This window comes from Dermacentor andersoni, chromosome 4 (genome assembly GCF_023375885.2).
Source record: "Dermacentor andersoni chromosome 4, qqDerAnde1_hic_scaffold, whole genome shotgun sequence".
Lineage (NCBI taxonomy): Eukaryota > Metazoa > Arthropoda > Arachnida > Ixodida > Ixodidae > Dermacentor > Dermacentor andersoni.
Window position 1 is genome coordinate 12114363 of NC_092817.1, and position 25122 is coordinate 12139484.

The 25122-nt window shown below is 47.0% G+C and overlaps 1 protein-coding gene across 6 annotated transcripts in view; it reads right to left on the reverse strand.

The window, feature by feature from the left end:
• gig (TSC complex subunit tuberin) overlaps positions 1–25122 on the reverse strand; it is a 134246-nt gene that overhangs the window by 23431 nt on the left and 85693 nt on the right. For all 6 annotated transcript variants that reach the window (XM_055073382.2, XM_055073384.2, XM_055073383.2 and 3 more), the window contains 5 exons: positions 21044–21206; positions 19652–19802; positions 8558–8718; positions 7890–7936; positions 5107–5290 (listed from right to left, as the gene is read on the reverse strand). In XM_055073382.2, coding sequence (XP_054929357.2) covers positions 5107–5290; positions 7890–7936; positions 8558–8718; positions 19652–19802; positions 21044–21206 — 706 coding nt within the window. The remainder of the gene's footprint in view (positions 1–5106; positions 5291–7889; positions 7937–8557; positions 8719–19651; positions 19803–21043; positions 21207–25122) is intronic.

The window sequence follows — 25122 nt, forward strand, 5'->3', positions numbered from 1 at the left end:
ACCGCTGCTGCTCGGATTCGATCCCGCGATCTCGTGCTAGGCAGCAAAACGCCATAGCCACTAAGCCACCATGGCGAGAGTTAAATGAATGTAATTGAATAGGACTACATACACTCCCTTTTCTTCTCTTTTTTTTTTTCAGATGGACACTTGCTCTCAAGGTATACATCGCTGTCAAAGCAAATAACTGCTGACAGCACAGCAAGTCTGTGTACTTACTACAAAACCAGCCACGTTTAAGCGATGAGTGACCATCTTGGGAAAACATTTCATTTATTTAAAACGAAAATCCACATATAGTATTTGGTAATCCACAATTCAGGCTAAGATGCAAGTAAATATTGCACTCTACTTCTGTGGTCAAAACATTATTTTCCATAATAACATGCTGGTCAGGTCTGATTGATTCGTGTTCAATATAAGCTGAAACAGCATGACTGAAGTGAAAACACAAAGAAAACACCCACCACAGGACAAGCACCAAAGCACTTGTCTTGTGATGCGTGTTTTCTTTGTGTCCTCATTTCAGTCACACTGTTTCAGCTTACACACTTGAACCTCGTTATAACAAAGTTGAAGGTGGAGTGGAAATGACTTTCGTATATTGATTACTGACCTTTACTGCAGTGTATGCCCAATAGTGCGTACAACTTTAAGCATGCAAAGAAGAAAATGGATACGCAGCCATGTATCAGACTAAATTTTAATAAAACAACAACTAAAGAATCTGTGGTTATTGCAACATGTAACTTTCTTTTTTAGCATCTGATGCGACATCCTTTATGACAGCTTTTTTCTGTTTCAATGTGCTGGTCTTCTGCTTTCGCTTTTCACTTGGCTAGTCCACATTGTCGTGAAACCAACGAAACGGTGACGAGATCAAAGAGAAAAGCGCCAGGTTTGAGCAGCAGCACATGGCGCACAATACGTCGTGCCTACTATGCAGCTAATCCACAGCTCTCAAGTGGCCTCGCAGCCTTGCCGTGTGAGCATGCTAGCTTGGCTTGGCTGGATCACGAGCTCCAGTATAGCACCGGTGTAATCTCTGATGCCTCACCTAGCTGCGCTGTGCACTGCACAGATAGAGAAGTGGAAGCACTGGTCTTTGGCATGCCGACTGCCGGCAGCACTACTGCCATTGCACTTCTCTAATGAGTCGCGCTCTATGGCCATGCCTTGTGGGGATGCGCGACCCTCGCGCCTCCCCTGATGTTTTTCCCGCATAGCGCGCCTCCTGTAGTGCGGCTTCGCCGCGTGGCCTGCGTGATGCCCGCGGCGGTCGATGTGGTTGGGGCGCAGTGCGAGAGATGGCGCGAGTGTTGCGCTGCTAACGCCGCCGACAGGCGGGGCTACTTGGGCGCCGGAAGACAAGGCGCTCTCGCTCTTTGGTTCGAGATCGTCGGCGGGCGCGGACGTCCTCGCGGGCGCCGTCCGATGCTTCGGCGAGACTGTCTCGCGTGGCCGCCTTCGAACGCGCCACGATTCGCGTGACCGTACACGCGAGCGACCAGGCGTTGAGATCCAGCATGGGGCGAACATATTCGCTCGCTATCCGGTCGCTCGGTGAGTCGGACTTCTAGATTTGTCGCGCGCCCATCGGCATGTTTTGTGGATAGCAACTCGGCTAGCAGGCATTGATCTATGAAAGGTGCAATAAATGCCCTTGTGATTGTTTGCACTATTGTGTTGTCGTTCCTTTGTCCCAAGAGCACGGGAGGAGAACCCCATATCTCCCACAGCCTATAGCGGAAGGGTGTGTCATGCACGCTGTAGCACCTATAGGCCTGCCCTCCCGAGACGGTGATTTTGCAAGAAGGTGCACCTAACTGCGACAGCATGGAGGAAGTGGTATCCTCCTTCCATGTTCACTAGTCGTGCGCTGCTCTGAGAAAAAGAGGTACGATGGTGAGCCCAGTTAAGCTTGTGCGCAGCTACGTGTGGTGGCGAGAAAGACCAGTGTTGCTCGACAGCATATTCGATGTGCCGCACCGAACGGGTACCCAATCCAGTAAACAGCTTTATGCTCAGCAAGCAATGGTCGGTACTTTTTGATTCCGTAGACAAATCTAGTTCTTTATAATCATTGCCAGGGCAAGTTTACTTCATTAAAATGAGGTGATAGATACACAGACCTCTATGGGGATTTTAAGGAGAACAGCATTTACTTTGTTACAGTTGAACCCACTTATAGCATTACTGGTTTTAACAAAAGTCAAACAGACTTATAGAGATCCCCATTTTAACAATATATCAGATATAACAAGGAGCAGCCGGTGCACCATCAACCTTTGTATATTTTCTGTGGCGAAATAAACCAGTTAATTCAATGCTCCTAGGCTGCATTATCGGTTATAACAGTTAAATCTGCCTTCTAAATGTGTGCACTGAAAAAAAAGAATGAAAAACGAAAGGACCGCAATATTCTCAATAATAAAAAACAAATGTGAGCTGCCGCACTAACCTGAGTGCGACAGAGCTTTGCCACACGGCCACCTTTGTGCAGCGTATCTCGCACGACATGCCTTCGTAACATTGCTGGCCTCGTGTGCCTCTCTGCCGTCTCCCTTTCACCTCTTTGAGGTCGGCGTAGTTGACTTGTGTATCGAAGGGGTGAAAGGGTGACAGGAGACTCGCAATGTTTTAGATGCTTAGGGTGATGTGACAAAGGCATGCCATGCGAGGCGTGTGCGGTAAAGGTCTGCAGCACGTAGGCGGGTGCACCTGTGGCGGCTTCCACTTTTTTTTTTTCTTTTCCTGAATTTCTCTGTTTTTTTCTTTTTGCCTTAGGCACCCAGTACAACCCTCTGATACACGAGTCAACTACGCTGACATTGGAGGGGTGAAAGGGGAACAAGAGAGAGGCACGTGAGGCCGGCTATATTTGTGGGGTGATGAGACAAAGGCATGCATTGCAGGGTGTGTGGCACAAAGATGGGTGTGGCAAAGGTGTATGGCATGCAGGCGAGTGCAGCAGCTCTTTTTTTTTTTCTCTCTCGTGAGGCTTACATTTCCTTTTCCTTTTGGCATACACACTCAGTGGCCAGATTTAAATGTTATCACTGATAATGCGGCACAAGAGCATTGAATTAGTAAGCAGTTCAACTTGCCATAGAACACATACAAAAGTTGACGGTGAGTCGTCTGCTCATTGTTATATCCGATATATTGCTAAAGCCAGTATCATCGTAAGTAGGTTAGACTGTGTATCCATTATTTCATTATATCCCATTTTGTTATAACGAGGTTCAAGTGCATTGAATATACCCTAGAATCAATATGGAAATTTCTACAATGTATTATGGTTCCTACCAGGATGTTTACCTCACACGAGAAACAAAATGGGTAACCTTTGTGCTCATTTAGAAGCTTTGGCTTATCTCTTAGGTAATGAGCTACTTCTGCAAATACTGCAGCTACTTCTGTATAAATATCATAGCTTGACGTAATAATTCTGTGGAAACTCGCATGGTGGAGAGAAGTAATTATTAAAGGGAAAATCAGACATCCACCCGTTCGTAGCAAATGCTACAAAGGAAACCCATACAGGTTCCTCGAAAGAAAAGCCTCACAGTTGAAGAAAAATTCGTCCTGGTCCGGGACTCGAACCCGGGACCACCGCCTTTCCTGGGCAGCCGTTCTACCATCTGAGCTAACCAGGCGGCTAGCAGATAGCAGGGCAAAGTTGAATTTGTCAACAACTCAAAGCAGTGGCAAGAGTTTGACGGAATAGTTCTGTGGAATCCCGCAAGGTGGAGAGAAGTAATTATTAAAGGAAAAGTCAAACATCCACCCATTTGTAGCAAATGCTACGAACCCGTATGGGTTTCCTTTGTAGCATTTGCTACGAATGGGTGGATGTCTGATTTTCCCTTTAATAAATATTGTAGCTACTTCTGCAAACTGTGCAGCAGGTTGAAATCAAAGCAAAACAAAGGAAATTAAGGTGGTCCTGTGGTCTCCACCACTGGCCTGATTGGAGGGCACAGAGGCATATACAGCCTTTGAAGGGGCCGTGACATGGTCATCCAACTATTCTCAGTTTGTCATTGTGACTGAAAGTGGAGAGAACATGGTCATACACCAAAAAACCTGGGTTCTTGGCACACATAACCATAAAATTGTATTTGAAACCACTGCCTCCGAGCCACTCGCACTAACAGCAACTGCCATTTTGTCACAGATTGTTTGACATGAGGAAGTGCGGGCCCACCACTGTGTCATCTGCTTCAAAACTGTCTGAAATAACATCGGGCCTCTTGCACAGCAGGCTCTAGCACCCAACAGCGCAGCAAGGGCACTGCGATTGGTTAGTGCCTGCAATAGGTGGTGTCCAAAACCAGACATCTATGACGTGTTCACGGCTCCCAAAGTCGCTACCACCACATTCAACCAGCAAAAGCATAGCTATTAGCAACTGCATTTAAGATCCATAGGGCACCATCCTATGAGACATACATTTGGACACCACCTGTTCTTTTACTCACGTGACAAAAGCACAGCAAATGAGATGATGTGCCAGCAGAAACTATCTCAGGCTGGCCACTGAAATGTGCATTTGAAAACAAAACTATGCATGGCGATCATGACATATTCCTGGTTTCTGCAATTACTTCTGGTGCTTGCAGTACAAAAGAACATGGCCTTTGAGATAGGTTTCTGCTACTCGAAGAGAGCCATTGCTGTTGGTGCAATTTAATTTTATCGCCAGTTGCTAGGCTGATGTATGGTTCAACTGTGATACCAAAATTCGAATCCAAATTTTTGATAGCACAGAACATGCTCAAGTTTTCCCAGCTTGCTATGAGATGCATACAGTTTAACGTGCAATACATAATTAAAGCTCAAAAATTTGGTGTCATAACCCCCTTTAATCTTTATTCACCATCAGAGTAGGCCAGTTACCATAATTGCAGCATCAACACAAAGCATCATGTCCAAATCTGCTGAAGTTGTAGTGGCCTTCTTTTTTTTTAACATGGCAGATTAGCTAAATGTTATGAGAGATGTGCGAGACATCAGGTTGAAACCTTTATTTGATTTGAAACCTCTCAAATGCTCCTAGAAGTGCAAGCTCAGTGGTGACACAAGAGCAAACCATAGGTCCACCTGGGATTCATGCCAGAACGGTAGAGGTCCACATAGGCGGTGGTTGCAGTGGCTCCACTGTCCGAGGCTGGGCTCGCGCCAGACACAGTGTGGCCCCTGTCCCGGTAACAGCTAGCGGGAGGCACTGCTGCCTGGGACCAGCCTTCAAGGCTTCTCCGAGCAGAGTGGCTCCTGCTGTCCCAGTCTGGAGTGGATGAGAGCACAGTTTGCTATGGTGCAACGAGGCGGTGTCACTGAGGCAATTACAGACAAACATTCTCACATTGCATGCCGTGTATCCCAAACAACATGCATACACGTTTCTCAATTGCAACACACTGGCCAAGCTTTACCACATTACATGGGCATGCCAGCTAACAAAATCAATACAAAGCAACCCACACCCATAACAGTGGAAAGTTTTACTGTCCAGCGTTGACTCCCGGGACCAGCTCAACCTAGTCAAGAGAGCATGCCGGGCATCTACAGCTCATGGGGTCCTGAACTGGGGGCTCCAAACACGACCAAGGTCTCCTGGCAGGGAGGACCCCATTCCATTTTTTTACACCATTAAACTCTCTCTCACTCTCTTTCTCTCTCTCAACAGAATCCTCTTGCCATACTACAAGTGTTCTTATTTCATGTATCCCTCCCATATCTAAACCAATCATTGCACACTTTTCACCACAGAAACTGCGACCCATTCTTGGGTACCTCATTCACATAAAAGCCACACACCCTTATTTGTGATGCAATAGTTTAGACGAAAAAGTTTTCAGATACTATCCAAACATGGGCTACATGTCACTTTTCTGAGCACACCGCAAAAGCCACAGCTTCACTATTTTCTCACGATAGGGGAATGGCTCATGGCATAATGAACTGAGCAGCCTCATCTCACAAATTAAGAGCTTTGGGTACTTTTTTCTGCCAACACCTGTTTTCAAGGTGTGAATTCCACATTCGAGGGTGTCTGCAGCTGTGAACAGAAAGGGGTTCTTTTGAGCACTTCAACAGATTATGTAACAAATTTATTCGCTAAAATGATGTACCAACAACACAACATTTGGCACTTCAAAATACCAAAATAAAACCTAAACTCTTGCCACCTCACTTCAGTTTTGTGGGTTTTTGTTTTCTTTCTTTCATTTTTATTTGTTTAACGTTTTCTGAACTAAAAGCAGAAAATTACTGTGAGTCTCATCGTCTGTGTTAGTGACTAGTGATGTACATATGAAAAAGTCACAGCTGTGTGGCATGGTCCACTGCCCACCTGCGAGAAATGAATGAAGACACTGATGCATTGGCCACCAATACATTTTACCACTAATAGTGCTGCTGAAAACACTGAAGTAGGAAATGCATTTCCATCCCAAAGTTAGGCAGACAGCTCACGTCACAGCACGCCACTGAAAACAACGACATCTGTGAACCAAATGGAGTAACAGACATGTGCACGTTTGTGAAAAATAAAACAAACCAAAGTTTGAAGATCTTAAGGATTCCCTGTTGTGTTCAAGCCAACTATATAAATGCTGAAGGCATTTATTGTTCGGTTTTCCTGTGTGACACAAGCATGCCAGTGGGAGCTGGTGTCGTGTAGCTCTGATAGGAGATGGAATGAGTGTTCTAATGCTGGTGCCACTTGATGGTATAGATAGCTTGGGCTCTCCATCAAATTGCTATGCTAGGTGCAAGAGGAACTTAACTCTTGCTCTTTGAAGTGGACAGTGGCTCAAGCAAATCAACCAACCACTCATCAGTGTGCTTCATGAAACAAATCTGTGGAAAGTTTCCCGCCCTGTTTCGGAGCACAGCACCGGCATGGGAAAACATAATCACTTGGACATAATTCAGTTTGCAGGATTGCACCCACAAACTACATGGGCCTCAGAGCCTGGCATGGGCAAACATTCTCTTGGTATCCCCATGTGTTAAGTCAAACTTCTATTCCTCAGCACGTCCCTATCGAGAAGCCGTCCCTTGCATTTCAGCTAGCTGACACTGTTGTACAAAAGCAGTAAATGGCCTTTTGCATGCTTGCATTAGTGTGTTGCCATTTCATTTTTTCCCAAGATCTTGCATAACCCCACAAGGTTCACCCAATGACTCATGTCATGCACAGAACTATAATCAGCGACAACCCAAGAATGCAGTAAGCAGCAAGTGCATTGCTGTCCAACTTGAGAATCAAGTTTGCACATTTCCTTGACGTCCTGGTGGAAGTGAAGCATACCATACACTGTTATGGAGTACAAAGTCACAGAGGGCACATGCAGGGCAGTTTTTCCAACCTAGAGCTTCTATTGAGTTCTTAGGGTGTCAGCAAGTATAGTTTAATCCATTGTGCAACCCACTTATGGACCCAACTTCATCACAATCTTCGGTTTTCATTAGATAATGCTCTTAGCCCCCAGTTCTTTGTCTGCCAAGTGAAGCAAGGCCCTACTTTCATACGAAGTCGTCTATTTCATGGCTGAATGTGTCCAGACAAACCATTTATGCTTAAAGAGTAGCTCCAACAACTATTTTAGGCCTACACATCATGCCAAAACTTGTATAATTCATTTTTCTAGGCTCTCTAGTCACAGCACCAAACAGTGCAACTGAGAGTGGTGTAGTTCTTCCCAAAATGCAATTTAAAGATTGGGGTGCACACTTCCAATTTCTGTCCTCTGGAACAGCTCTATTCCAACTTGTTTGTGCCATCGTGGTAAAGCCATCGAAAGGCAAATGCAATTTTTGCCCATACATACATGAGGCTCAGACAGCACGATCAATGCAAAAAAGTTCACTGCACGAACCTGCTGGCGGACGTAGTGGCTGGCTTTCTTCCGGAATGCTGTCATACCTGCATGTGCACAAGTTCTCTGCTTTGCACATGTATTGTACCAGAAGTCATATACATGTAATACCATATCTTTGTTTATGCCTATAAAGACCAAAGTGTGAAGGAGGGTGCCGAGAGTTGAAGCATTAGGATATATATTACAAAATGTTGGCAATAATTGTTTCTGAAGAACTGAAGTTTCCACTTTAACTTTCATACCTTTACACTTACCCTGCCCTAATATTGGCAGATGACCTGCTAGTGCCATTTACTAGCTTGTTCCAATTTTTTAGAGAAAACTGGTTATTTACACCAACTGTAATGTAATGCAGGTTTAGCTGCTTTAACATTGTGTTTTCTATTGTCTTGTTTCTGGCACAGCGTGGCCTTAGTCGCCTTTGCGTCATTAAGCCCGAATTAATCAATCACTAATGAACCAATGCAGGCATTTGTGTATGAAAGGTCGAATAAATGCCCTTGTGATTAATTGCACAACTATGTTGTTGTCACTTTGTCCCAAGAGCTTGTCTAAGACCCTCCAGTATAAATACAGTTGCCATCTACAACCATAGCAGTTCACAAAAGCTACAACTAATTTTTTTCTATAACTAAGTTCCTGAATGAAGGAGAGACAATGCTCACCGTTCACACCGAGGCAAGTCCTGTGCAGGTACCTCAGGACTTGAGTTGGTGCGACGCAATGGAGACCGCTCACTAACACTGGTGGCATGACTTTCAGTCTCATCACTGGTGTCCACTAGGTGACAACGAAAGATGGCTGCCACATCTGGCAGAGGGAAATCCTGCAAATGGGCCGAATTTAAATTTCTTCACAACCCACACTGTCAACCAAAGACAAAGTAACATTTCACTTTAGTGAGCTCTGAAGATTTCAGTAAAACAAGGCTGTCTAGAAGCACCCACAGGCATTAAAGTAAATCTTGTGCAAAAAGTGGTATAAGGCAACTTTAAGCAGTAAAACTTTTTTGTGACACAGTGGCACATGAGCAAGGTATGGTATGGTATGGTATGGTATGGTATGAATAACTTTATTGGGTCCTGACAGTCAACCCTATGTTGACGCAGGCCGCTCCCACGTTGGGACTGTCAGGCCGAGCCCTTCAGCTACATCGTGGGCCTTCTGGACTGCCCGTAATTGGTCAGTGAGTGATTCACTGTGTAGAATTTGCCGCCACCACTCTTGTTCCTTGTCACAGTCTGTGAAGACCGCGGGGCACTGCCAAAGCATGTGGTCAAGAGTAATGATGCCATTTCACTTATTACAGTTGGTTTGAGTTTCCCTCTCCGGATAGATCCTGTTAATAAAATCTGGACTTGGGTATGTTCTTGTCTGTAGCAAACGTAATGTGACCGCTTGTGCTCTGCAAAGCTTACCACGTGGCAATGGGTATTCCCTTCTGCTTAAATAATAGTGCTTCGTGATTTCGTTATATGTTAATAATCGATCCCTATGTTCCCCGGGTGAAGTGTAACTTGCTCGATCTTGAGAAGCACGACTAGAAAGTCTTCATGCTGCTTTATTTGCCACCTCATTGAGGTTTCTCCGAGCTCTTTCCACCACCCCCAGATGTGCAGGAAACCAGCGGATTCGAGCAAGGTCACTTTGCCCAATTTATGAAATTGCCTGCCAGTATTACTGCTCAGCAACACCAGGTACCTGCCGCTGTGGCTTAGCGGCTATGGTGTTTTGATGCAAAGCACAAGGTCGTGGGATCAAATATCAGCCGCAGCAGCCACATTTAGATGGGGGTGAAATGCAAGAATTCCCATGTCCCATGCATTGGGGGCACGTTAAAGATCTCCTGGGGGGTCAAAATTAATCCGGAGTCCCCCACTACGGCATGCCTCAATCAAATCATGGTTTGGCAAGTAGAACCCCATAATTCAATTCAGCAACACCAGCTCTTCCACTGTTGTGTTGTCAATTTCTTGCAACTGCATACATAGCACAAAGGCTTTGATACGCAGGTAAACCTCGATATAATGAGGTCTGTAAAAGTGGCAATTTGCTTTGTTACATGGAAATGTCGTTGTACTAATTTTCTACCTTTTATGCAAATAAGTACGGTTGCCGATAGATTTTTCTTATGTGGAAGGGTTGCAAAATTTTCCGAATTATCGTACAATTAGTAAAAACAAATTTGAATTAGAAAGAAATTAATCTTCTCGAATTGGAGAGAGAGAGAGAAATAACGTTTATTGATGTAGCCAGCTGATTAGTGGGGGGGGGGGCCAACCCCGCTTAGATGGCGGCCAGAAGCCCTTGGGCTATGGCGGCATCTCCGGCCTGCTGAACGGCCAAAAGTTGGTCTCCGGGGGCCGAGCTGAGTAGCACGGTCTCCCACTGCTCCCGATCCTTAATTTTTCGGCACTGTCGGGGCGCCCGAGGGCAGGCCCGGATAATGTGATCCGGGTCTGCCCTTCCTTGACAAAATTTACATGTGGCCAAATATTGTTCTGCATGATAATCATTATAAGTCACCAGATTTGGATACGTATTAGTTTGAAAGAGGCACCATGTCACCACCTGCTGCTTATTAAGTGATAGATGTGTAGGACAAAAACGCACCCTCCCCAATCTGTAATGTTTAGTTATCTCCCTGTAGTCAATATCCAGTCCCCTGTCAGCCCCAGCCGTGGCACCCTGGTGGCTCGGCTTGTGAGTCCTCGAGACACGGTGTCGGCCACCTCGTTGCCAGGGAGGGAGGAGTCCGTAGGCACCCAGATGATATGGACAACCTGCTGACCGTGGAAGTTTGCCAGGATTCATTGTGATTTCGGTGAAATGTGCCTTTTTGCGTAATTTAAAATTGCTGACTATTATTGTGGCCGGTGTGGCAGCCATTGCGAGAGCAATGGCCGATTCCTCCGCCACCTTGACTCTGCTGGTTTTAATACATCCGCTGACCTTAGGATCATGTTACAAGTTCACTGCAATGATAGACATATTCTGATTAGTCGTGTACTCTGCCGCATTGACGTACACCATGTCCTGAGAGTGTTGGAATCTCCTCTGTATAGCCCTTGCCCTTTCCTCCCGCCTTTCCCTGTGGTGTTCGGGATGCATGTTTTTAGGTAGTGGTGGGATAATAAGCTGCTTCCTTATGTTATGGGGGTCAATAAAATATGCTCCAAATTTTGCACTTACAGCTAAAAAATTCTTTCAGCGCATGCATTAAACATGTTAAAAGACATCTATCTGCTGTTTGCATATCATTTATTATTATAATATAACATGCACAATGTTTTTGAATTGAATCAACTGTTTCTTGTTATTCTTTCTTTTTGTCACATGTATTATGTATACATCCCCCTCTCCACTTTCCAAGTTTTTATTGTTTATGTGATGAAGTGTCTGCATTATAGAATTTCATTTCTTGGACCCATAACTAGCCTACGGCTACGGGTCCAAACAGTACTGGACACACTTTTATTGTGTTTACATGGAAAAATAAAGAATTTGAATTTGAATGTCTACTTAGTGCCATACTGTCATGCATATGTTATTCTAAGTACATATGTGTCTGCCAGTAAGGGTTTGTGTGAGTCTTTCGTAGTGCGCTATTGTCATGTTTAATTGACAGGTGACATATGAAAGAGGTGGTTAAAGTCTGAGTTGTCGAAAGGACAGCGCAGCACCAACAAAAGAACATGGCATGAGCTTGTGAGCCAGCCCATCCTCATCTTCTGGGAGCAAGTGGCCCAAGCGCGTGGCGCAAGCATGTGGCATTATCCCTCCTCCCAGAAGAGCATTGACTCGATGCTAAACAAATTGTTGACGGGCAGAAAGACTAATCCCAGGACAAACGCAATGGTCTGAACACCATGATTATTATGGTGTGCGATATGGTTTTAACCGCACAACGTGCACAATCTCGGGCCGCGGTTTTCGGCGGCGTGCTGGCTGGGTGCCATCCAAAAGATGTTCATAATTGAGGTTACTCACTCACCAAAGCACTTTGTAAGGGTCGAAGTACCGACCAAGAAGTTTTTCTGAAAGGCATTTACGGCGGACAGGAGTACAAATTAACACTTGTTCACCCGGTTGGTAGTCAACTTGTGGCCAGCGGAGGTTGTAGTGTTGCACATCAATACACTGCTGTTTCCTGATGTTCACGCGAGCCAGTTGGCGTGCTTCCTTGGCGCACTGCACAAAACTCTCGGCGTCTTCATCAAGACTGTCAGATTTGTCACATCGTAACATGGCTTCTAACATCGTTTGAACTTCACGACTGTAAACAAGAGAAAACGGCATACGTGACGTACGGTAGTACTTCGTTCCACGTCTTATGCTGCACGTCTATGTACATTGACAGCATGTCAGTCATCGTTTTATTAAGCCTTTCTGTCAAGCCATTTGTTTGCAGATGATAGGCAGTCATCTTTCGGTGCGTGGTGAAACTCAGTTGAAAAACTTCTTCAAGCAGTCTTGCCGTAAATGCTGCCCCTCGATCTGTAATGACACAGGTTGGGGCGCCATGACGCAGTACGATGTTCTGTATGAAAAACTGCGCAACCTCATAAGCTCTGCCTTTAGGAAGAGCCTATGTTTCAGCATAGCAGGTTAAATAGTCCGTGGCAATGATGATCCACTCGTTTCTGGAAGTAGACAATGGAAATGGGCCCAGGAGGTTCATACCGACTTGATCAGAGGGCCCTTGAGGTGACTCGATAGGATTCAGCAATCCCGCAGGTTTCACATTTGGTGACTTTCAGCGCTGGCATTCACAGCAGGCTTGGACATATCTTTTAACACAATTGGCGAGCTTCGGCCAGTAGTACGATTTCCGTACCCTAGCAAAGGTTTGAGTGAAACCCAAGTGGCCGGACCCAAGCTCGTCGTAGCATGCGAACAGGATTTCGTCACGAAGCTCTACTGGTATGACCAAAAGATAGGTTTTGTTGCTAGCAGCACAATTCTTCTTGTATATGATTCCCTGTTGCAAAGAAAACAACGACAATCCGCGAGCAATTTGTCGGGGCAGACGTACGTTGCAGCCTTCTAGGTGTTCAATAATAGGTCACAATTCCCAATCTGCTCGCTGCCATGCAGATACGTCTTCCTTGCTTATGGCGCCGAGAAAAGCTCTGTCATTCTCGGTATGTTTATTGGCAGCTTCAACAGGCGCACGCGACAATGTGTCAGCAACTTCGTGTGTGCGGCCTGACTTGTACACGATGGTCATGTTGTATTCCTGCAGGCGCAAGCTCCACCGTGCCACTCGTCCAGAAGGGTCTCTTAGGTTTGCCAGCCAGCATAAGGAGTGATGATCCATCACAACCTGGAATGGGCGGCCATAGAGGTAAGGTCGGAACTTTACGAGTGCCCATACGACAGCAAGACACTCTTTCTCCATGGTAGTGTAATTGGACTCAGGTCATGATAGGGTGCGACTGGCATAAGCTATGGCCCTTTCGCCGTTCTCTTGCCGCTGTATGAGCACCGCACCCAGACCAATGTTACTGGCATCGGTATGAATTTTCGTTTTGGCTTCCTCACCGAAATGCCCAAGAACAGAAGGCGATGCCAGGCGGTGTCAAAGCTCAGTGAAAGCCGTTTCCTGTTCAGAGCTCCAGATGAACGGTATGTTGTCTCTAGTGAGACGAGTAAGTGGTTCGTCTATTTTAGAAAAATTGCATATAAAGTGGCGGTAGTATGCGCACGGTTCCAGGAAACATTGAACCCTTTTTTTGTGGGTAGGAGTCGGGAAAGCAGCTACAGCAGAAGTTTTCTCCATATCGGGGCAGACGCCTTCCGCGCTCACAACCATGCCCAAGGAACTTCAGTTCTTCATAACCGAAGTGACATTTCTGAGGCTTTAAAGTAAGGTTGGCCGATCAGATTGCCTCGAGCACTTGCTGCAGTTGCTCCAGATGTCCGGAGAAGCTCTCTGAAAATATAACTACATCATCCAGGCAGACGAGACAGGTTTGCCATTTTAGGTCAGCTATCACAATCCATCATCCATTGGAAAGTTGCCGGAGCAGAGCACAACCTGAATGGAAGTACTCGGAACTTGTGTAAAGTCCATACGGGGTGACAAAGGCTGTTTTCTCCCAGTCGCACTCATCTACCTCAATTTGCCAGTACCCACTTTTCAAGTCAAGGGAGGAAAAATACTTGACTCGCCGTAGCCAGTCGAGAGAGTCATCTACGAACAGCAACGAATGGACGTCTTTCCTTGTGACATTGTTCAGTTTTCTGTAATCAACACAGAAGTGGAGAGTGCCGTCCTTTACCAGAAGAACCGGTGATGACCACGGACTGTTTAAAGGTTGGATGACGCCATCGTCAATCGTCTCCTTGACTTGTTGTTGAATTGCTTCACATTCTTTCCGCAAAACACGATACGGCTGCTGGTGAATAGCACGTGCCTCGTCGTAAGTAATTATCCTGTGTCGCGTGATTGGCATCTGACTGACTTTACACGATCGAGCGAAGCAGTCCTTGAATTCACACAACAGTCCTCGCAGTGCCTCCTTATTGTCCTCCGACAGCTCATTGTTAATGTCGATATTTATGATGCTTACTTCATCGCTGCCACTTTCTCCACAAGCGAAACACTCAATGATATCCTCCAAAGCTTCAGCGTAAGTGACCGCAGTGCCACGGAAGAGGTGTCGGTGCTCATTTGTGAAGTTAGTGATCAAGACGTCAGCTTGGCCATCCCTAACGTCAATGATTCCTCGAGCTACGTCGATTCCGAGGGTAAATAGAAGCGAGATGTTGCACTCTGCGAGTACTTCGCCTTTGCATGTGCCCTCAGATATTACCAGAATCATTACACTAGCACGAGGTGGTATCGTGATGCTGTCGTCGGAAATTCGAAGAACAGCTCTGTGGCGGTAGGCATCTCGTGTCGTCACTTTCTTTGCAGAGAATGAAATACAGCGTCAGCGGAGGTCGATGATGGCACCATACTCTCGAAGAAAGTCTATTCCAAGTATCAATTCATGCGAGCATTCTCAGAGAACAAGGGAACTGATCGGAAACATAGAATTTTGAATTTGTACACGAGAAGTGCACACACCAAGTGGCTTGACATGTCTGCCAGCTGTCCATACGTGCGTCCCTGTCCAAGGCATAACAACTTTCTTTAAACTACTTGCCAGTTTTCCACTGATAATCGAGTAGTCAGTGCCAGTGTCTGTTAAAGCAGTAACAGTTCGACCGTCTATCAGCACAGGTATGTTCATTGAAAAGTTGTCTCCAGCCTGAGACACCGGAGTCGGCAAGTCTCCGTCCATCTGAGGTCGCGTCGATTGGAGGTCTGGCACAAACAGAGTGTCAGCGGCCTCGCCTTGAAAAGTCGCTGACGTTAGTTTTCCAGGCGAAGGCTTGGAGATCGTCCTTGCGACATCCGACTTGTACCTCTCCAATAGGATGGTCGTGGCAACAGCGATCACGACTGGCGCCTTGATGATGGTGGCGCGCTGAGTTGGGCAATAATATCTTCAATCTCAGGTGCCCGTTGTCTGAAATGGGGTCAGGGTGAATTAATAGGAAAGCCCTGGAGTCCAAGGTGGCGATGCTGGCACTCTCGGTAGACATGACCCGCCTCACCACAGTGGTAACAGAGCTGTTGTTGGTTGGGCGTGTGCCAAATGTCGGATTTACGTACCGCTGGTCGAGCCTCTCCAAAATAAGGCGCTGGTGCAGGGATAGGGTGCCCGAATGTGTCGGCATAAGTCGCACGCTGGTATTCGCTCACAGTAGGAGGTGTCGTCGGCGATGGGATGGTGCCTCTTAAAACGTCAGTGTATGTTGTGTGTCGTGGTTCAGTCGAAGTTGTGAACACCTGAAATGGTGGAGCGGCCTGAAGTGCTGCTTCGTAACGTGGTACGCTGAGCGCATGCTGCACCTTATCACGCACAACGCTAGCTATTAAGTTAGCTGAAGGCTGCTGCACCTGATGCAGCTGTCGCAGACTATTGATCGAATAATCTCGCGAAGCGACTCGACGTGAGTTGCGAGAGCTCCTACTCCACTGGTAGCAGAGGAGAGATTCACTTGCCGATCGTACTTGTGCGAGCGCTGGTGCAGGGCCTTCTCCATGGTGACGGCTTCAATGAGAAACTCTGCAACCGTTTTGGGCGGGCTACGAATGAGTCCACCAAAAAGCTGCTCTTTCATGCCTCGCATCAAGTGACGCAGCTTCTTGTCTTCAGACATGGTAGGGTCACCTCGCCTGACGAGACGAACCATGTCTTCCACGTACATAGCCACACTCTCATTAGGTTTCTGAATGCGAAACTGGAGGGTCCATTCTGCTCGTTCCCGTCGATTGGAGCTGGCGTAGGTGTCCAAGAGGCTGCGACAGAGCTCACACCATAATGTCAGGACATCTTCGCGGGTCTGGAACCACGTGCAAGCACCATTTAAAAGGCTGAAGTGGGTGTTTCGGAGCTTCACTTAGTTGTCCCATCCATTGAACTCCACTACGTGCTCGAAGTCTGCCAGCCAGTCTTCCACGTCTTCAAGAAGTTCGCCGTGGAAGAGACTTGGCATGCATGATTTTTGCTGCGTGTAATGATGAGGTACCGGAGCAGCCGTCGCAGGGTTAGTTGTGGTAGTATCAGATCTAGCATCCATACCTGCCGACACTGTCGTTCTCGCAGGTAAAGGCTCAAACTCAGGGGCCAATCCCTGGATTCTCCGGCTGGCGCGGTGTACTGGTGTGAGCTCCGGTGTCGGTCTAGCGTTCCTGCTGCTGGGAGGGGTCTGTTGTATGGTCGAGAATACCCCACACCTCCACCAGAAGAATATCACATTTAATTGGCAGACGACTTCTGAAAGAGGCGGTTAAAGTCCGAGTTGTCCAAGGGGCACAAGACCAGGGGGCGAGCTTGTGAGCCAGCCCATCCTCGTCTTCTTCTGGGAGCAAGTGGCCCAAGAATGTGGCACAAGCATGTGGCACTATCGTATGGGCTTCTACGACTTCTTCCCAGCATGTTGTGGACACCTAAGGCTAGGATCCTGTCATTCAATGTGTTTATCGGCAATCCTATGGCTTGTTTGAATGACCATCTAATGATGCCTTCGATTTTTGTCTTCTCTACTACTTGGCGATTTAGGTAGGGTGTTACATATACTATACGGCAAATGACAAAAGCCTGGACTAGTCGTACCGGATTGTTCTCTTTCATACCATAATGTCGATTAGCTATTCTCTTAATTAGTCTCATTGTTGTGCACTGTTTTCTAGTATTCTGATTGTTTCCCCGCTGTCAGTCGGAAACTTTTTGACAGTCAGTTTCCTGCCAAGCTGACGATAACTTCACATCGGTGTTACGAAGCGAAGCCAGCCCGGCTTTCGGGCCCACTCTGCCCCCACAGCTGCAGTGTTGCCCGCAGTGGGCTGACACTTGAGAATGGCACCAACAGCAGGGAGTGAATGCTTAGCCTACCTCTCACTTCAATGAGTCTCCTTGAGATTACGCAACCTCTAGTACTAAACACGTGGGAAGACAGCGCACATGATGCCATGCCATCTCGGGCACGCCCACTCTATGCACACGCGGCAGATTACCTCTAAAACAGAGCACATGGACTGCGTATGCACTCAGCCATGTGCAGCCAAGGCCGTGCTAGAAAAGGAGAAGAGGACCAACCTGCCTCCCCCCCCATACCCTCGGGTGCAATTGATTGCATTACCGTGAGCTCGCTGCCCCCAACCCCTTTCCTTTTGCCCGCATGGGAAGACGGCACTCGCACCCTTGCATCCAAAGCATACAGCGCGCAGGACGTGATAGGATCTTATGGAACATGACACTGTTTCGCTTTGGCAATCACTCTTGGTTGAGCAGCGTGATATTTGAGAGGTGCATTCGCAAGCAGCCGCTTGTAATTCAACCACTTGACCATCTGCATCTGCGGAAAATTTTCATTTACAGTAGAACCTCATTGATATGTTTTGGGAGAAACCGCGAGAAAAACATACAAACCGGGAAAACATAGATCAGAATAACTAAAAAACTGACACACTCAACTATTGTTGACATCTACGTGATGCGAAACATCGCGCGGATTGTAGCAGCTCTAGCAGCTCGAGATGCATTTTGTTGCTTTCCTATTATGTAGTGTTTTAAGAGGGCGATGGGAAACCGAAACGAAATCAAGCTGGTGGGCAACGCTGGATGCCGCCAAAGAGACGCGCAATACCCACGTCACGCTGCCTGCAGCAGGGAACAGCGGGAAGTTTGGTTTATCGCCTATACTAAATGCATGCAGCATGCTACCAATGGCACTAGGCACCAGGCCCTGCAAAACAGATAGGTAAAGATGCTTATCGCAATAGGTTTTGCGGCGATAGCTCATCTCTCCACATCTCTACGCCTCATAACCCACTGCTGTGACACTCCTTCCCTTGACACTCACTCTGCACAATTCTGCCTCTTCCTCTTAACCTTATATCAACTATGCCCAGTTGCTTACCAATCCTGTCTCTTGATGTTACATCTATCATTTTACTGTGGTTGCAATTATATGGACACTCCAGGCACATTTCTGCCATCATCGTCGCGGTAAGGTTCTGTATGAGTGAAAGCATGTGAGGATGAGCCGGCATACGCGGTTAAATCTCGCGTATGCGAGCGAGTAACACTGCCCAGATGCATGCCCTCTCCCGTGGCGTGTGAGGCAGGGGGTGGGGGTCAGGCGAGAGAGGAGGGGCATTCTCTGGCGGCTGCTAGGATGCCTCGATGTCCTCCTCGCCCGCCACTGCCTACAGAGTGGAGACAACCGCGACGTATGGCCATGCGAATCGCGGATGCCATAAGACACCTTTGGTGGACACCATAGGGACGCGTTGCTGGCGCTCATGTGTCTTGAAAGCAATCTGCGACGTGACCAAAGTGCGCGCCCATGCAAGCCTCATCTTTCAAGCGATCTGCCATGTTTGTAGAGTGCGCATAGTGCTGGTAACATCGTATGCGGTATGCTTTCGACGTTTCGTTTGCATTGAAGCGAGAGATGCATGAAGATCAATTCACTTGCTGCTGCCGCAATTCCTCACTCCAGAATTTTGACAGCGAGTTTCCATGCTCATCGAGCAAGATGTGTTCATGTTTAGCTGTGCGCATGTGACAAAGTGCTGGTTAATTTAGTTTAAACATGTTGGCAGGCTAGTTGGTTTGAATCCGTGATAGAATGTGTAAGCGCGATTGAACAAGGATGTAGAAAGAAGCAGACACACAAAGACAGCGCTGTCTGTGTGCGTGTTTCTTTCGACGTCTTCGTTGAGTCATGCTTACATATTCTATTATTGTTAATTTGGTTAGTAAACGAGTGTTCACAAGTTTATACGGTCAATAAATCTACTATCCTTACCTCATACAGCTATCTACTAATTTGCTGTCACAATCGGTGCTTCGCCTTTCGGGCGGAACTGCAAATTTTTCTATTCCATTGATCACTGCACAGTTCTTAACGTCACTGTTTTGGCCCCGTAGGTTAGTACTGTGTGAGTGCTGTTACTCTGCCATAAATGACCTGCCAGATTCTACCAGGGGATACACTAGGGTTTCCATTTTGTGCTCAAAAATTCCCACGACAATGGCATTTTTGTGCTGTGTCCTCGCTATAGTGTAGCAGCAGAAAAGTGAAAACTCCAACCTTGCATTTGGCAACAGAATGCCACACCCACTTGGCCATTGCAGCATGTGATAGTACTCTGTTCTGTCCCTTTATACACGCGCCCAGAGAAGAGAACTCACAGTGCTGGTGGCTGCCCGGGGAAACAGGTCATTCTGCAGACGCAGCAGCCAGGCACTGTTGCCTGTGGGCCGTCGCACCAGCACCTCAGCCCAGCCACAACACCAACAACCACACACGTGACGTAGCACCAACCCTGCTCGGCCACCACCTCTGGATGAATAAATGGATCAATTAATTAATCACAATTCTAATGCCAGGGAAGTTCAAGGAACTAATGGCCACTCCTGCTTGCAGTTTGTCAAGATCGATGCTTTGGCTGTCTCCATTAGATGGCAACAATCTGAGCAAAAGGAACTGAGCTGCCATAAAACTGAGCTGATGTGTTTCACGCACTTGGGGGAAGCTGTACACACCTCCTAACCATGTTACCAGCAATTGTCTAAAGTTTAACTAATCCTCATGCAAGGGAAATCATGATTAAAATGTGTCAACTCTACATGAAATAAAATGTAATTGCCTTCTAGAATTTCATCCTGACAAAAGTTAAACAGCTCGAAACTGGATTTACTATGTCTATGTGCAAGTCTATCGTTTTTGTTATACTACTGTCATTATCATGTCATCATCTGGGCACCTTCTAATCCTCAGATTCATCCTCACTGCATGACATAGAAGAGCAGAACTTTGGCCAGCACTGCAATTCAAGCCCCTGCAGCAATGTGCAGCTGGGAGCTCGATGAGCTAATCTTCAGTATTAAATTTCGTTGAAAGCTTAAGTGTAGCCTTGTTTCAATACATGCATGCAGCCCAGCTATTTCCAATGTAGCAGTGGTTCATAGCATGGCTTTCAGCCCAACAGTCATTCTATTCTTATTGCAAGAATTGCCCTTCGCTGTCTTATATGTCACTCAATGAAGTATTGTCATGACATCGCCATTATAGTCATTGCTATCACTCTCTTGTCATCGTTACTACTGTTGAATACAGTTGGGGAACTCAGCAGATAATTACAGGAGTTCTGCACAAAGTTTCAGGCACTGTGGGTGGTCAAGGGAGTAACTGGTCTCACAGTAAGCGAGTTCAAGCTGAAGAAATGGCTAAATCCTGCTTTTACTCGGTTCTGTTTTTCTTTTTTAGGGAGTGATTAGGGCATTACACTGGGGAATTCAAGGGAAAACCAAGAAGAAAGATTCCTCCTGCAGTGTTTCTCTACCAACCTTAGAACAAAATGAATTGAACATTGATTCACTTAAGCACATAAAGAGATATGACTAGGCTGTACACATGCCAGTACAGAGGACATGCACACACCTTGAGAGCTCTTAATGGCATGTATTCCAACATGTAAAAATACACTTTTGTTTTATGCTTTCTGCCTGGCCTTTTGTTGACTAACTGAAATTTTGGTATTGTGTAGTTGGATGAACGCAAGGCCAGGAAGCTAAGCTCACCCACGACGCTCAAGGCTGAGGTCATCTTGAGTTACTGGCAGGTGACGCAACCCAGATGCACGACCCGCAGCTTCTGATTGATGTCGTCGCCGCTGCTGCTGTTGCTGCAGGGGGTTCTGCTGATGCTGCTGCTGCATACTCATCTCCGCTCCATGCACAAGTGCTACAGAGACAGCAACAAGAGAAGAATTTGCAAGCGTGTCAAAATTGCAATGCCAGGAAATGCAAAGCTGAAAAAGTACAGTGCAGCTAAGAGTCAAATTTGCAATCTGCATCAGAGAGTTCTCCTTGCAACACCCATGACTGGTCTGGTCCCCACTTGCAATGCCACTGTGGTGATGGGACACTTTTTGGGGTGCAATTCAGAATTGTCAGCATCGGCAAGCCAACATGCTTGCGTGTTCTTTCCCAAATGAACAAACAATGGGTGCAGGACTGACTGGCTTTCTCACATCCCAAGGCACATATAAGGCGCACCACGCACCACAGCAGGGCTACACCGGAACTTAAGCTTAGCACTGCAACAAGTAAGATATGACAATTTCTTTCATTTCTAACAAGGAAGGTATTTTCACCACTAAGGTACAGCACGGTGCTTTGTTTCCAAAAGCTTCTGATGAAAATTTAGTAGTGACCAGACCAAGAAAAGCTCAATGACTTGTAACATGTTCGAAAGTGGTTTGTGGCCAAAACCTGCTTGTAAACGTGAAACAAGCTGAACAGAGCAGGTGTACAAAGCTCCTGCTTGCAATGGCATTGGTTCAAGATGTGCTTGCCTCTAGCACCAGGAAGTGCTTTACTGTGTGCTACATATTATTTTTATGTGCAAAAAGTGCTCCATGCGGTCCCATATCCTCTTAAAGTGGCAATTAACCCTTTCCCTACTGCCGTTGAGTATAGTCGTCATGAGTATTTGTACCAATGTACATGAACAAAAATGCCTCGCACATAGAACCGATGATGACTACAGTCATCAAATTGTGCCTAGTTGCAATTTTTTCCACTAGACGGCCACACTTATCCACATTATCCACGTACAAAAGAACTACGAAGCTTACCAGCAAGTATGCGGCCTGTAGGGTGGGCAACATAGCAACAAAGAAGGTCAAGCGGAAAGTTAGAGAGGCTGAAATAATCTCATGGGTGGCGGCAATGGAAAAGAAACCTGCCATGAGTAACTACTTAAGAGGAAAAAACGAAATAAGGAAAGAAACCATTTATGATAACTCAAAGGGAAGCTCATTACTTTTCGAAGCGAGATCGGGATGCCTTAGAACACGCACCTATAAAGCGAGATATAAGAAGGAAGAAGAAGCATGTGCTTGCTGCGGTAAAGCTAGGGAAACAATGGAACATGTTTTATTAGAATGTGAAGACACCTGCCCAGCGGTCGATTTAGGCACTACTGGCCTCCTTGAAGCCCTTGGGTTCATCGAGAGCAAGGAAAAAGTAAACATGTCCACAAGAGAGATTAGTTAGAGGGGATTGAAAGATTGATGGAAGAAAAGTAGGGAAACGACAAAAAACAGACTACAAAAGGAAAGTTTGCAATAGGGGGTCAGAAAATTTGGTTGTGGAAGTTCATAGAGTTTTTTATATTTTTTTTTTCTCTTTAGCTAGGTAGGATATTAGGCAGTATAATAGCAAGAGCTTAGTGGTGCAACCCACTGCCCCATGCCAAAGAAGACGCTCATAACGTCCATCCATCCACATCCATCCATCCATGTCATTGTGCCTTGCCTTTCTCTTTATTAGTGCTGTAAGGAAGATAACGAACGTGAGCGCAGAGTCAGCAGCATCAAGCGCATGGCAGAGGCTCAAGCTAGGGGACTGTGCTCAGTACATTCTAGAACCGGCTGTCGTTACGAACCTCAATAAATCTCCTTTATGAGTGGTGGAGCCATGCAGGGTAACGTTCCACTCTACCATGCTGGAACTCCATTCTCTGACACTACCCTCTGCCATGCCGGACGCCAACCAGCAGACTCTTCCATTGCCACTCGTACCTTGCGCTGGCACCGTTCGCCAGTGGGAGCCTCCCATCTTCAGCGGAACCAACGACAACGACATTGAAGAGTGGCTGTCGTCCTACAAAGGGGTGAGCGTTCACAATAAATGGAATGACTCGGACAAGCTGGCTTACGTATCATTCTACCTTGCGTTCATGGCCAGTGTCTGGTTCAGAAATTATGAGAAGAATATCTGAATGTGGTCGGCATTCAAGAGATCGATTACAGAAGTATTTGACCGACCCACCGTCAGGAAACTCCGAGCCGAGCAGTGTTTGTGTACATGCGCACAGGACACGGGTGAGACGTTCACCAGCTATACAGAAGACATTCTCGATTTGTGCAGGCGCGTGAATGTTGCCATGACGCAAGATGAAAAGATCAAGCACGTCATGAAGGGAACAGATGATGACGTGCTCCAGATACTTCTGGCCAAGGACCGATGCACTGTTGGCGACGTTACCAGCTTGTGCCAGAGCTATGATGAATTACGTAAGCAGCGAGCTCCGACAAGGCAACATCCCACACCAAATGCGGCATCACTCTGCAGCCTGACCACCGGCCTCAAACAAGCCTCCCTGATAACCCAAATCAAGGATTTTGTCAGCGAAGAGGTCGCACGACAGCTATCTCTGGTGTCCGTCACTCAAGAGTCTGCCAGCACTTTGCCGCCTCATCTCCGTAATGTGATCCATGAAGAAGTCGCGGAAGCGCTGCTGGCTGTTCACCAGCAGGATGCCGTGGCTACACCGGTCACTTATGCTAGGGTTGCTGCAATGGCACCTCGCAGTGTGCCCATACGTCGCTTCCAGCAGCCTGTGCACCGCCCTCACCCTCCCGCCATTGGGCCACCACTGCCGTCGCTAACCCGTGGCGTACACCGGACAATCGCCCTACATGCAAAGCATGTAGGTATTGCGGTCATGTCGCAAGGTTCTGCTGCCGCCGATCGCAAGCGTTCGATGACGATCAAAGAGCGCCCTATGTGCCGCCTAATCCAAATGCGCCTTACGGTCCGTAAGGCGCATTTTGACCACTTCGACTCACCAGATCACTCCCAGACTGATCGCCATCCTCGCTTCCAACTCCTCCGGTCACCCTCCCCATCTCTAAGGAAGAGGGAAACTGGACGACGCAGTTCCCAAGGCAAGAACTGTGCAAGTGTCGACATGCCGAAGTCCTCCTCCTTTACCTGCCAATGTCATTGATGCGTTTATCAAAGATGTTGCTACAGTCGCCCTCGTCGATACCGGTGCCGCTATTTCAGTTATGGATGCCAGGTTTTCCCGCTCGCTTCGTAAAGTGATGATGTCTCTGTCTGGATTGTCGCTTCGAACAGCGAGTGCTCAACCCATTCGCCCTACCGCTGCTTGTACAGCCAATGTGACATTACGTTTTATACACGATTGAGTTCATAGTTCTTTCATCGTGCTCCCATGCTGTTATTCTAGGATGGGATTTTCTCTCACGCCACAATGCCATCATCAATTGTGCTCGGGCTGAGGTTGAACTTTCCCGCCTTGGTGACCTGGCCTTGGTCGATGCTCATCCTGCCGCTAAAATTGTCGTGAAAGAAGACACCTGAATTCCCCCGTGCTCTTCAGCATTCATACCAGTCCCGTGTAGTACTATATCCGACAGGATGGTCTTCATGCCGTCTCATCACTTTGTTACCCGAAAAGCGCTTCCTTTGCCCTTTGCAGCTCTTGACCTTGCCACCGGTGTCAGCACAATGCCCATTTACAATCATCTTTCATCACCGCTATCACTTCTCCGGCGCGAATGCCTTGGTTATGACGAGTCGGTCAATTCAACACGATTTGTCTCCGTCCTCGAAGAAGTGCCTTCTTCTGCCGTCCATGAACTGAGTGCCCTCTCTGGTGGACTGGTGTGTTCAGCCCATTCATCGCCAAAGATCTGACACATTCGCAGCGATTTCAACTTCTCACAGTCCTTCAGCACTTCCACCGTTCTTTTGACGTTGCGCACACATCTCTTGGCCGTGCATCGACAGTCGAGCATCACAGCGACACTTGCTCTCACTCACCGCTGCAACAAAGGCCATATTGC